This window comes from Cryptotermes secundus, unplaced genomic scaffold, assembly GCF_002891405.2.
Source record: "Cryptotermes secundus unplaced genomic scaffold, Csec_1.0 scaffold120, whole genome shotgun sequence".
NCBI lineage: Eukaryota > Metazoa > Arthropoda > Insecta > Blattodea > Kalotermitidae > Cryptotermes > Cryptotermes secundus.
The window spans coordinates 846,071-860,534 of NW_019742442.1; the positions used below are offsets into that span (position 1 = coordinate 846,071).

The 14,464-nt window shown below is 36.8% G+C and overlaps 2 protein-coding genes across 2 annotated transcripts in view; one reads left to right on the forward strand and one right to left on the reverse strand.

The window, feature by feature from the left end:
* Positions 1 to 6,914, reverse strand: part of LOC111873083 (mitogen-activated protein kinase-binding protein 1) — a 254,773-nt gene extending 247,859 nt beyond the window's left edge. The window contains exon 1 of the mRNA XM_023867486.2: positions 6,663 to 6,914. The gene's annotated coding sequence lies outside the window, so the exon portion shown is untranslated. The remainder of the gene's footprint in view (positions 1 to 6,662) is intronic.
* Positions 975 to 11,146, forward strand: LOC111873068 (glycosyltransferase-like domain-containing protein 1). Its single transcript, XM_023867454.1, has 3 exons — positions 975 to 985; positions 10,412 to 10,633; positions 10,978 to 11,146. The coding sequence occupies exons 1-3, from the start codon at positions 975 to 977 to the stop codon at positions 11,144 to 11,146; spliced, it is 402 nt and encodes a 133-aa protein (XP_023723222.1).
* The last annotated feature ends 3,318 nt before the right edge of the window (positions 11,147 to 14,464 follow it).

Sequence of the window (14,464 nt, forward strand, 5' to 3'; positions counted from 1 at the left end):
CAGGATTCCCCACTAGGCCACGTATGTCTGGGCACATTACCCTTATGAGGGCACCCATCAACCCTGAACATTCCTTTCCCGGCCTCACTCCTCGTTCTTCGTCTTCTTACCTCTCATTGCATGCTCACACCCACGCATGTGACTTTTCTCCAGCTCACCACACACACGCTCACAACCTCTCCCTACGATCCCATGTCTGCACTAGAGGCCCTTTTCAGAGCCCAGCAAAGTCACTCTTCTCTGATCTCCTATTGGTGCGCTCTTTTCTTCTGATAATCAATGGGAACCGAGGAGGGCCGGCCTGATAATGGAGGCGAAGTTACTCCGAAACATCGGCTTTCACCGGAACATACGGCGTTATATCTCAGAAGACAGAATTCCCCATAATCAACGGTGTGAGAACCTCAAATCATACATAATGCTTTACTTGTTAGCCACACATAATCACAAGTATCTCTCCTCCAGCATTTTCCACTGAACTGGCAGATGTTAAGTAACTGCAAATTTAATTGAATCACAAGTATATTCTCATACGCACTACAGAAACAAAAACAGATCGTAGAGAAAACAACATGCACAGCCCTACAAACATGTCCCTGAACATGCAGACTCTATGAAGAGCAGTTTAACGGATGCATGGAATGCTCGTTAGGTTTATTTATACCTTGAATCGCTCTCTTTGCTTTGTTCTTCACAACGAAGACACTCGTTGTAAAAAAAACATATGGCACAATACCAGTAGCTACACATACACAAAGTAATCTCTCTGCTTGTCCCAACTGTTTCCATCATTCACCCACGTTATACGTAAAAAGCATAAACTCACATAAGACACGCAACGATGTCATGCCCATTCTTATTATGATAGACAGGTTGAGACAACATACAAGGTAGATCGTGGTCTTCCAGGTTGGGGGTTGGGTGTGAGGTTAATAACCCCATCTCGAAAACAATGTATGCCAAGAAATTCAACGATGGATGTCAGGTGAATAATTTGGAGAAACAACTACAGAACGGTTATAAAAGCAACGTGGTGTATTTTGGTATTTAGAATACGCTCGGCTTATTCCGAACAAAGGCATTAAATGGTTCAGACTCCATTGGCGGAAAGAAGCGGAGAATGATTTAGTACGATGAAGGTGAAGACGTGAAGGAAAAAGGACATACGATGGACAAGAAGGGTCACCCGACGTAGAGGTGGCCTATGTTCATTGATAACCGTACAGCCAAGGAATAAATAACATGAAGAGAGCAGTCTTTAGGGATTTGGCACCGTCTATATGTGGTGTTGACCGACGTTTCGGAGGAACGTATCGCCTCCATCTTCAGGGTAGAAGAAAAAATATAAGAAATCTGCAAACGAAGAGACCGTGAGAACCGGTAAAAGCGTGCTTCTACCCTGAAGATGGAGGCGATACGTTCCTCCGAAACGTCGGTTAACACCACATATAGACGGTGCCAAATCCCAAAAGACTGCTCTCTTCATAGTCACCGCCGTGAAAGCCTCAAATCTTACACAATAAATAACATATTTACAAACATGCAGACCTATAAATTCTTCGAGTGTGCTCAGACGATCACTGCTCATTGCTGAATTTGAATGTTTGAAAATGTATATATTCAGAGCGGTTAACAATGCTGGGTCGTTCACTCTCTTTTGTTCGACCATCTCGAACGCAGATTTACGGTAAAGTAAACTGGATATAAAACTTCATTTTTCTAGGCAAATTTAGTTCGATTGAATCTGAGGCGCGCTCAGTTTAGTGCTTATGTAAAATGTCCATTATTTTTCTTTCATTTTAACAAATAACAAATTTAGTAAAACTATTCGACATCAAAATTTTCTTTCGTTCTTTTTTTTTTACTTCTAATTGTGTACCACATGTTTTAGTAAGTACTTTTTTTTATTGCTGTATTCTATCTCATATAAGGGATAATGTCGTAAATCCAGGAGTTTATACCGAGGTTATTTCCCGTCAGGAATGGCAACAAACAGATGTTATATTCAAGACTGATTTGGATGTAAGTCACGGTTAAAACACGTTGGGTGCAATACATGCTGGCAATCAGAACGGTTCAGAAATTTTGAAAACCTCTTACTACTTATGAAACTTCAAAATATGTTCAATTTTGGAAATCTTAGGAAAAAATGTGTCAGTGTTTATAATACATAACAATTTATTTTTTAATTCTAAACTGCTCTAATTTTGCTAAAACATGCATAGCAGCAACACGAAGTTATCGTGACTTACATCCAAAGAGTTCTTGAATATTAAATATCCACTGCTCCTAATGATGTTGATACTCGTACATTAATAAAATCAATAAAACGAATAAATAACAAAATCCATTGCTCCATACACGATAAGACATTTATATGACACTTCTGACTGGAAATTACCTGAAATATAAGCTCCTGAGGTTAAGATATTAAGCCGTGAATAACCCTGTATAATATTATTGAAATATGTTTTTTTTTAATTCCGTTATTTCAAATTCCCTAGATACAATACCGTTTTTGTGACATATTCTACATCAACAGCATCTTCATCCACTGGTTAAACATATACTACCACCACCACCAAAAAGAACTTCTTAAGATGATGACGACGACGATCCACAAAGTGGTCATTATTTTTCAATTTTCACTAATATTTTCCTCTCAAGAGCTCTATATGTTGCAAACCTGTCACTGTACAATACAGTACAATACAAGTTTTGAGAATGAACGCTCACTCACGGAGCTAAGCCCTTCTTGAGAAGCCGCCAATTCTGCAGTTGTTCAAGAATTTCTGAGCATTTTATGGAACCCGAAGGTTCATTACTGTGTTCACAAGAGCCCTCCACTGGTCCCCATCCTGATCCAGATTAATCCAATCCATACCATCCCATCCTACCTCTCTAAGATCCATTTTAATAATGTCCACCCACCTACGCCTTGGTCTTCCTAGTGGTCTCTTTCCATCTGGCTTGAGAATTAACACTAGCACGAGGAAAGTAACTTCCACATCGCCGTCAGAAACTACAAGCGCATTAACACTTCTAGCTATGTGGGGCTCTTACGAAATTTAAAAGTCTATGAATCTACTGTCTCCCTCTCTATGCCGGAAACTCTAAAAAAAAAAATCATTAACTAACGAATAGAAAGTATGTGTGTGTGTATATATCGCTGTTTCATCTGTTTCGGTGTTAATTCCGGTAGTGCGGATGTTTCTGTGGGATGTGAGAAAATGGCACAGAGTTAGAATGAAATGAATGTGAAGGGGAAAGAAGAGCAACACTCAGTACAGTTTGTAAAATCGTGCCTTGCCACCAGCCATGGAGTGAAGGGACTGTTTGTATCGGCTCTCTTTCTCTTTCTTGGGTACATCCCTCCATAACACGAATTTCGTAAGGAGGTGTGGGAACCGCTGCTGCACTTCCACTTTTCCTCTAGTTACCATCCTTCCGCTTCGTCGGCCGTCTGAACGCATTTAGGGCTACTTCTGGTTCAAACACTGAATTCACTTTAACTGTCACATCTTTCAAGTTTAGATCTTTTAGTATGCGACACCAGGGCCATAGTGCGGTTAAAAGGATTAGGTAAATGGAAAAAAATTCAATGACCTCATCGGGATTCGATCCCGTGACCTTCAGGCTTGTAGCATAGTGCCTCAACCAACTACGCTAAGTTACCGGAAATCCGAGTGATACAAATGTAAACAAATTAGTGAGTGATTGTTTAAGCAAGTGAAGTAACTAATTTGTCCTTTACTGACAGCCCAATTCACAGGTTCACGCTTCAGATGTGCTTACAAAAGTGGAGCCAGAAACTGCAACAGGTTGCATATGTGTTTTCAGTGAACAACAGTCCTGTTGTACTACTGAAGAACTTGAAACCAGGCTCCAAATAATGTAAATATCTACTCCTACAGATAATATCCCATACTAAAATAAAAAACAATTTCAATATCTTAATGAATAAGCCTAAAAAATGTAATTAAGCACTACGCCATGAAGGCATATGGGGGAGTGGATATATAGATCCACATTTTCTTTACCTCGGCACTAGTTGGAGGTGAGTGGTCAGCTTCCCGCTCGTAATGAATAAGCCTGGCAGATTTTTTTTTGCCTTTCTTATTAATGCCGTATTATCTCTTTGGCCTATAGTAACCTTAAACCTAAGTGACCAATAGTAACATTGTGACATGACAATTTAATGTCAGAAAAATTAAACAAGAGACGGCCGTTGCTAGACAACGTCACAGTAAGCGCACTTCCGCAGCAACAAATAAACACACAACAATCGAGGAACTGTTGGAAGCACTGTTTTCTACGCGATCCATGCCAAGGCTATATAATATGGTAGAGGAATCAAACCGCCACTTCACCCGTGTGGAGGCGGGGTCGAATACCTCCACCGTGACCCTGCGAGTCGTAGGAGGCGACGAAAAGGGAAGCCTCATATCTGAGACAGTAAAATATGGTGGCGAGTCCCAAGGGACTCCGACCCGAGAAAGATCGCTCTGGCAATGGCCAGCAGCATATGCACAAGACAGACCCGTCCTCTCGTCAGAGAGGGCGCCCCACGAAAATAAAACCGTAACTGTCAAACGGTAATAATTAATATCTGGTCATGATCCCCAGATGGGGCTCGACACCAAGACTTACTGACTGACTGACCGTCAGTCGCAATGTGACTTTGACTTGAAACCGCCACTTGTGAGAATGCCATATGTAGGTGAGGTCGAATACCTGTGGCCCTGCGAGTCGTTGGCGAAGAAAAGGGAACCCAGTGCCTGGGGGTATAACCGGGTCACCATGTACCTGGGGGATATAAATACGGGGACCTGGCACTCCAGGGTGGAGGGGTCTCGAATCTCAGACAGTAAAATGTGGTCATAAGTACCGCGGGACTCTGACCTTAGAATGACTGCGCTGGCGAGGGCCAGGAGCAACTGTACACGACAAATCCATCCTCTAGTCAGGGAGGATGTTAAATATGGGCTATGACCGCAAGTGTTCGGTTGAAAAAAAAATATAATGGTCGTGGGTCTCTTGGGGTTTGGAACCAAGACAGACTGATTGGCGCCCCACATAAACAAACCAGCAACTGACAGCAATAAAAATCTGGTCTTGGGCCCCTGATGGGGTGCTTGACACCATGATAGACTGGCCGATTGACCTTGGGTCATAACGTAACTATGACTTCGACTTGTACCGCTACCCAGCAATAACTAACATGTTGAGAAGACTTGGCGTTTACTGTAGTGATTCTGTAGAGTATGTAGACCAGTGAGAGTGTTACAGTCACTTCTAGTTATGAGTTATAAGTTATAAGCGTTCAATAAATCCAATTATCAATCCAAATTCCATGTCTCATCACTACGATGTGACAATATGTATGTAACCTGCAGTTAACAAATATACACCTCATCAACCAATTCATGACCCAACATGACATTTTCCAAAAATACACTTATAGAATCACAAAAAGTTTTACAAATAAACGTGCAAAAATCAGGATACAGATTTAAGCAAAAGTCAAGGTCAAACTCTCATTGTGCCCTAAAACATTATGAGTGGCATACCAAATGAAAGCCCCGCTTAAGAGGTATAAATTGGTACAAGAATATGCCAGAGTTATATGATTTTGGTGATTCAGCCTGTGAGAAAATCTCAGCAAAACTTAGTATTTCAGAAAGCAGTAACTTTGAAATTAACCGAAACAGAAAGGAAACGCTTCACATTCATCACTTACTCATCAAAATCTGTAGGCTTACAAAATTTCGCTAAAATCCAAGGCAGTCACGTCAACTGCTGTGTGGATTTGACTGAAATACCAAGCATTAATTTCGCTCCATATACCGCCAAATTGAAAATCGGTACTGAATAATTCGCACAGTGCCAAAAGAACCCTAGAATAATATCATCGTAATCCAAAGACAACAACGAAACATGAACAGAAATTGTGTCCATAAGAAGAGTTCTCATGTGCATTTATTGCTAATCAATATTAAATATCAATTCAATACAGTCAATAATGAAGGATGAATACGTGTGAGGTCTCTTCTGCTAAGGAGAACATTTCAAATCAAAACAAGATGTCAGCATTCCTACCAAACACAAGAAATATTACTTAAGCACACACCTACCTATATGAAAGGACGGTTTTACACATTAGTCTCACTAGTTCTGTTTTTCCCCCTGCTAACTATGGGTCTCTGTTTCAGTCTGAGAGCCAGTGATGAATGAAAACCGATGTCAAACACAGTATTAAAACTCGCAGATGTGAAATATTCTGAACCAAAATCGAAAGTTTGGGTTAAAATGAAATGGTTATAAAAAACCTTAAAATCCAAAATCCGAAATCTGTTTCTTATAGGATAATCAGAACCTATGCTACACTGTATTGAAATCAAATTGGGAGTTTTATATAAGTGTTAAGAATACACATCTGTCACTGAAAACGTTCATTTTATATTAAGTTACAGTCATATAAATCCTCTATTAAAGAATAAAATGAATAAAAGCGTGTTCCAAAATTTCGGCCTTATATTATTCAATTCATGTCCTGCATAAAGTATCATACCTCTCTTATAGTAAATTCAACAAGTTTATGAGAATATTCGAATGAAATACGAATCAGAAATACTGCCTTCTTACTCTAAGACAAAACTTACTTTTGCTTCGGCATTATCCTGCTTCACACTACACACTTGGGTTATTCTAAAATTCCAAAAAAGAGAAACGCTGTGCTATTAACCTCAGCTTTCACAGACCACTATAGCACTTCACCAAAATCACAACATAACCCTCACCAACTCAGTCACAAACCACAATACAACTACAGTACAGCAAATTTAAGCGGTCGCGAAAGACTGCAAAAACCGTATAAACAACTTCCACAACGGCCAGCGAGCTCATAGGCATGAACGGGCATGAAGCAGGGTCACCAACGTTACCAATACCTTTTTTCACACAACTAGGTTCTTATAACATTAGTTAGGCTGGAGATGAAAATGCGTGAGCAATTGCAGTTTTTAAAATTTCTTTCATTTTACGCAAGATTTCATTACTGTATTAGTGATATATTTATTACCGGTACATTCCAGTCGTTAAAAGCGGTAAATATCAGCAAACATACTACCTACAAAATTAATACTCCTGCAATCTGCTAGCAGCTACGAGAACTCTTTCTGCTGGAAAATACTCCCCTGCCATCTACTGACAGAAGGTTAAAGTTCATCTTGCAAAGTTCGGGCGGTTCAAGTGAATATGATTTGTGAGTTATCTATAACTAACCTCCTTCCGACAATAAATACATTATCAGTAACCATTATATCCACTAATGACGCTAGTGTCATAATTTATAGTAAAAATTTGTATAACTTCTGTATATTGTCAAACAGAGCTCTCTCATATGAGTAAATGATTTTGTGCAAACAAAGCATGTCTGGATCTAGGTAAAAGAAAAATAACAATATTTATAGCAAATAATTCACTACACTTACCACTGAACAGTGCATATAGTGATGAATATACAGAGGAGTTCGTAAAGGCAAAATTCTTTTATTTACAAGTTGATAACCACTGGAAAACTTATATTGATTAGTTGGTTCCTGATTTGAGAAGAGTCTATTACAGAAGTAGATCTATGTTACACATAAGCAAGTACTATTCCAGTTATTCAAAATATTGCAGAAAATTGCAAGTAGATCATCATTCTTATCCTTTAACAAGGTAGTTCTAAATTTGTAACCCTTCTGAAATTCATTTATTCCTGTATGTAAATCTGTATGTATGTTCTTGTTCTTACTGTGTGTTTCAAGTTCATTAATTTTGTCTTTCAGACATTCCCACTCTTTGTTATTGAAATGTCTGCTAGCTTAGGGAGAGACTAGCAGTCACTAAAAAAAAATACACAGAGCTCATATTGAGAGGTTTAAGCACCTGAGACCGTCTAAATCTGTTAGAGTCAACGATATCCCTGGATTCATTATTAAGTGTTGTACTGATAAATTTGTACCTATTCTTACACATATCATTAATCTAATCTTACCTCAGCATTATTTTTCCCCCCTTTGGAAGCAAGCAGCAATTGTTCCTGTTCTCAAAAAAGGCAAAAGTACCTCTGTTAGCAACTATAGGCCTATATCCCCTCTGACTAAATTTCTAAACTAATTGAATTTATTCATGACCATGTTTCCCGCTATCTAAAATCTAAAATTAGCTTTTCTAAAACTAAATCCACAAGCACTAGTTTGGTAACTTGAAGTGATTTTATTTCCTTTATAGTCGACTCTCAGAGACAAGCTAAGATCATTTATTTTTTTCTGAGTAATGCATTTGACTTCGTCCCACATTCTCTTCTTCTTCATAAGCTTATCCTATACCTATAATACCTATCCAACCAGAAATCTCAGGCCCGTGTTTCTGATGTTCTTTTCTCACCTTTTGAAGTTCTCTCTCATGTTCCTCGGGGATCTGTCTTGAGACCCCTTCTCTTCAATGTGTTTATTAATTACATATGCGATGCAGTCGCCCACTACTACTTTTTACTGATTATATCAAAATTTACCAACCCGTTAGTTCTCCTCAGGACTGCTATCTACTTCAGTTTGGCATTAATTCTGTACAAGGTTGGTGCATTGCTAACTGCATGAAACTCAATATCAGTAAAACTAAAGTTATATCCTTCTCCAGGAAAACCAACTTACTTATCTACGATTATAAACTGTTGTCAATCGTCCATAGCCTGGACCGATTCTATAAAAGACCTGGGAGTGCTTATAGATGCTAAATTACATTTCCATGACTAGGTAAATTAAAATTTCTCATTGTATTAAACTGTTGGGTCTAGTTGATAGCATTACTTTCAATATTCATCTCTAGATTGTACGCTCAGATTGTACACTGCATTAGATCTAAACTTGAATATGCGTCTGTAGTCTGGAATTCAATTATGTCAAATGATGCCAATAAGCTCGAACACATCAAGCAGAGTCCATTACTTTTATTCTCTTGCTCCGGAGGAGTTTAATTGCATACATTATGTATTAAGAGACATCGCCTCAATGCTCTCCTTCTTACTCAACTTTACTTTGGTTTGAAATTCTGCCCTTCTGTTCTGGAAATTGTTGGTCTCCAAGTTCCTGCTCAGTATATCAGAGACTTTGTATTGTTCAATGTTTGCTCCCCATGTAAAAATTGTCCCTCTGCTAGATGTGCAGCAGCTGCTAATGTTGTTTGCAGGGATGTTGATGTATTTGGAGCCAGGAATGTTCTCCTCAAACGATTTTTAAATATGGTATAACTGTTACTATTATTATTTGCATGTACAATAAACAACAATTAAACTGAATTATTACTATTATCCTCTCTAAATATCTATACTTTTCATTTCTCAATTAAATATTTATATATTTCTTTTCTCAGTTCTCAAAAACAACTTAGATTTATGTTAATGAAATTATTATTATTATTGTTTTATTGTCTGCATTAATGTTTTTTCCTCCAGTGCTTGCCTGTAATTTGTCCTTGTCTTTATGTTGTGATTATGTAATTACTTGTATCTACACTGTGCTCTGTCTGTAATTGGCCTTGTGGCTACTGACTTGGCACAGAAATAATAAAGAATTGAATTCAATTATTATTATTGTATACTGCTCTATTTGAAACTCAAATTGTTCTTCGCTGTCACATTGTTCTCTTATTTGTTGTTTACAACAAAGATAAATTCAAATTAAATTCTGATGTCTATAACATGAATACTAGACAAAAATATAACTTCCACCTACCCTCATCAACTTTATCAGTATATCAAAAAGGAGTCTACTTTACTGGCATAAAAGTGTTCAACAATCTGCCACAAAGTATTAAAAACTTGGGCAATGATACTAAAAAGTTTAAATCAGAGTTAAAGAATTATCTACATGCTCATTCCTTCTACTCTTTAGATGAATACTTCAATGTAAATAGAGAATGATGTAAAATTAAGTTATATTAATTTTTAAGCTAAAATTGCCTGTACTTATGTATGTAACCTTTTGATTTGTTCTGTATCCAAAGGTACTAACCTACTTAGGATTTATAGAATGTAAATAAATTCAATTCAATTCAATTCAATTGTGGTTTTGTCTGTGTGCATTCGTTTCTGTATCTTTATTCATACTCTCTTTGTAATTAATATAGACTATCATATTTTGTATTCTGTTCTTTAATTATTCTTGTGTATCTATTCATGATAACTTTGTAATTGGCCTCTTTGCTGTTAAGTTTGCACATAAATAAACACGAACTGAATTATGATTATTGTGGGTAAGGACTGAAGTTATGAAGGCCCCTGATGATAATATAAGACAGGTATATATCCTATAGAGGGCTTATTTAAATTACAATTGTCCTCATTGTTTGTAATTTTAACTTTCAGTCTTGTGGCTGAAATTATATTGTTCAATTCTAAGTACAATCAAGATTCATTCTTGGACTCCATAAGCAAGTTCAAGTTGCAACCAGATTTTCGTCCCAAGGACCTGAAACAGCAGATTGCTCCAAAATGTAGAGTCCTCTACTTTCCATTGAAGTTCCCTTCACTGGGACCTTTGAGAGATTCAGACAACACAGTTCTCCATTTAGTTTGGCCACACAGGTGGTAAGTGGTAATGTAGCTCTGAAATAAGATTTGGTAAGATATGTTTTTCTAAAGGACAGTAGAGAACCACTTTCATTATTTTTAAATAATTAGGAAGGCCATTGTCCAGTAAATCATACAGTTCAATCAGTTAACATATTTAATAACCATAACTACATCAATATTATACAATATAATACATGGCACATCATGGATGTTGGAACACTGATGTGGTAAAAAGGCTGAGTCACATTTTATAAACACGAAGTAAAGAGCTAGACAGAAAAAAATAGTTTTACATTACTATTATATAACAAATTATAAAATATTTTAATAAACAATGAGATCATTTCTTCATGCTGCAGGGAGCATGATAAAGATCCTGCAACATTCTTCCATGTGTTGCTGATGCTGATGGATGCTGGACTTAATTTCCATGTGTCAGTACTTGGTGAACCATTTTCTGAAGTTCCTCCAGTGTTTGCTGAGGCTTCCACTCATCTGGGCAATCGGGCTGTCAACTGGGGTAACTAGAAAACAAAACATGAATATCATGAAATACTAAGACATGTTCATATTGCTATATCCACAGCTAAGCATGAATTCTACGGGGTGGCAATGTGAGTCATCTTAAGTATTTCATATACGATGTACGATCCACTTGGGATTTTTCCCTTGCATGTCATTTCACACAAATTCTGTGAGTGCCTTCCTGCCTCTCCATATCATATACAATATGTTCCATAATTTGTCATCCATTTACACTACTAATAGTGCCGCATTTCATCTAAAGTGTGGGACTACTAGAGGGATGACTAATATGGGGGACACACTGAAGACCAAATGGCAGTCACAGTGTAAGGGCCAGTATGACCCAACCCTTCATCAGTAAATCAATCAATACATGCTTTTATGCTGTTATTTTAGTTCCTGTCAGTGATACTAGATGGCTGAACTAGATCTTTTACTGTTTTGGAGTGATGGTTGGAAAAATACAACAAAATTTGAAATACCAGGTGAAAAAAGTGAAAAAGACTTAGCAATTTCAGTAAATTATTGTGACACAGGAAAGGTTGAAATTACAGTCTCTCCACTGCAAGTTTAATCCTGACATAAACAAATGCACATCCTTGATGATCACTTGTAATTCAGTTATTGAACATTACAGGTTGACTATATATGGAGTTAGAGAATAGTACCTGCATTCAAGAAACATATTCGTATGTTCTGCAAGATACACAATTCTGAACACAGTCATTCATTTATTACTACAATATATCATGAACAGGTTAATAATTATATACAATTGTCACACCATTGACTGAAAAGTACTGTCTTCTGTTATATGACACCATGTAGTCTGGTAGAAGATTCCTGATGTTTCAATAGAATGAAATGACACTATCTTCAGGATTGAAGAGGATACCAAGAAATTGCCGATCTTTGGCCTTGAAGGTGGAAGCAGTATATTCATCTGAAATGTTGGCGAACTTCTACCAGACAACATAATATAATGTCCCAGAACCAGTCTTAATAATTATATAAAATAATTTAGAGAAGGTAAGTAAAAAAAAGTAAAGCTATCCCTGTAACAGGCGGTGAAGGCCCATAGGTTCGTGAGACATTGAGGGTCAAGGTCACGGGTTCAAGTCCCGATGAGGTCGTTGGATTTTTTTAAATTGACCTAATCCTTCCAGCTGCAATATGGTCCTGGGATCGACTAAGACTCTAAGAGAAATGAGTGCAAAAATTAATTAAATAATTTTCCTGGGGAGCAAAGCGCGGCCAGAGCGTAAGGCTGACAAACTTACCGCCATCTTTGAGCCGACTGTCTAGATAGAGAGAGACAATGCACATGCATTAATGACAGTCTAATCCATGAACAAGCACTCACTATCACTCATTTCAGTGAAGGAAGTTACATAGCTAGACACAAGATCTTAAAAGCATGACAGGCTGTCAAGTACTTTCAGGTTTGGGGTATCTACAGATGGGAATTTCATTAAAAAAAAAATTGGGAATAACGAAATATTGTGGCAACAATGTAAATGGGAACAGGCTTCTGCATACATGCAGACACAATGAGAATCATCACTCATGATGTGTATTTGTACCAACCATCTTACAGTGCACACAATTTCACTTTTCTCCTCACTACATGTTTTGGCACTAATGTGCCATCTTCAGGTGTAGTTTTATTTACGTCAAACCACTGCACTGTATGCCATCATGTCTCCTTTATAAAATGATTAAAAACTTTTCAAGATTTATCATCTATATGTCGTACTTCAAATTCGCAAGTTATGTCGATCCTCTCCTATGGAGTACTCTTCCTATATTCTTGTATATATTGTGTGCTGTGTTGTGTCCTTCCCTTGTGATTGCGTGTGTTGTACTGCTCATCACTTTAAGGACATCTGACACATGATGCTTTATTCTTTAGTAATGAAATTATGCCAGAAATTTCTGACAATGATATTGGAATATTAACTATTTCAGGAAATTTGTTGGGAAGACTAGTTATTGTTGCTGACCTCAGTTTTTGGATATTGACTAATTAATTTCTCCACTGCATCTATAAAATAGGTATTAAAAAACCCAGCTGCTTTATTAATTTCAATTTTTGGTTTCACCATTTTTGAACTCCACTGGAACAGATTTTCTTTTAGCTACACAACCAATTTCATTATTTATAATTTTCCAAGACATTTCAGATTTATTTGTGGATTTCATTAACATTTCATTGTAGTACATCTCTTTAGCTTTTCTAATGACTCTTCTTAATGTGGAACAGTAACAGGAGTAATATTCTCTCATTTTAATATGATGAGTTACTCTACTTATTATGTAGAGGTATCTTTTACATCTACACGACACTTTTATTCCACCAGTTATCCACTGATTTTTATGCCCCCTATCCATCACAAATTGCATGGGGAAGCATGATTCAAAAATGACTATAAATGTGTTTAATTTATATGAGGTTTCCACAAGGATTTTAAAAATTAGTGCTCCCTATATTAGTGCTCCACTAAATTATATCTGTAATAAATCAATAAGATCAGGAATCTTTCCTAGTCGTTTAAAATATTCTATGGTGAAACCAATATTCAAGAAAGGAGACAGTACAAATATGATTAATTATAGGCCAATTTCATTACTGACCTCATTTTCCAAAGTATTTGAAAAAATCATTTACAATAGACTCATGCAACACATTGAAGCTAATAATATATTAACAAAGGAACAGTTTGGATTCAGATTAGGAGCATCAACAGTAAAAGCATCTTATAGATTGAACGATCTAATACTAAAGGCACTGAATAATAAAATGATGGTTGGAGGTATATTTTGCGATTTACGTAAAGCATTTGATTGTATTAATCACAACATTCTACTAACTAAACTAGAGTACTATGGAATAAGAGGAATAGCACTTAAATTAATTAAATCCTACCTAGAAGGTAGGTATCAGAAAGTCATTTTAGAAAATAACCAACATGTGTCCTCTTCTAATTGGGGAATTATAAAGCATGGAGTTCCCCAGGGATCGATACTAGGACCGTTGCTTTTTTTATTCTATATTAACGATCTCCCAAAATCAATAAAAAGTAACGCTGAGGCTGTCTTATTCGCAGATGATACTAGCATAATTGTTAAAAGTCTTAATCCAACAACATTTGGTAATACTATTAATAAAGTTTTTCAGGACATAAATAAATGGTTTACTGTTAATATGTTATCATTAAATGCTGAGAAGACACAATTTATGCAATTTGTAACAAAGATTAACTCCTTACTTCAAATAGATATAATCCATGAGAACAAAAAAATAGCTAATGTCTTTAATAC

What these genes read in the sequence shown, in the direction of transcription:
- LOC111873068 (XM_023867454.1), top strand. An exon ending in TTAGTTTGGCCACACAGGTG is followed by an intron (nt 10,634 to 10,977) that starts GTAAGTGGTAAT and finishes TTCATGCTGCAG; the next exon opens with GGAGCATGATAAAGATCCTG.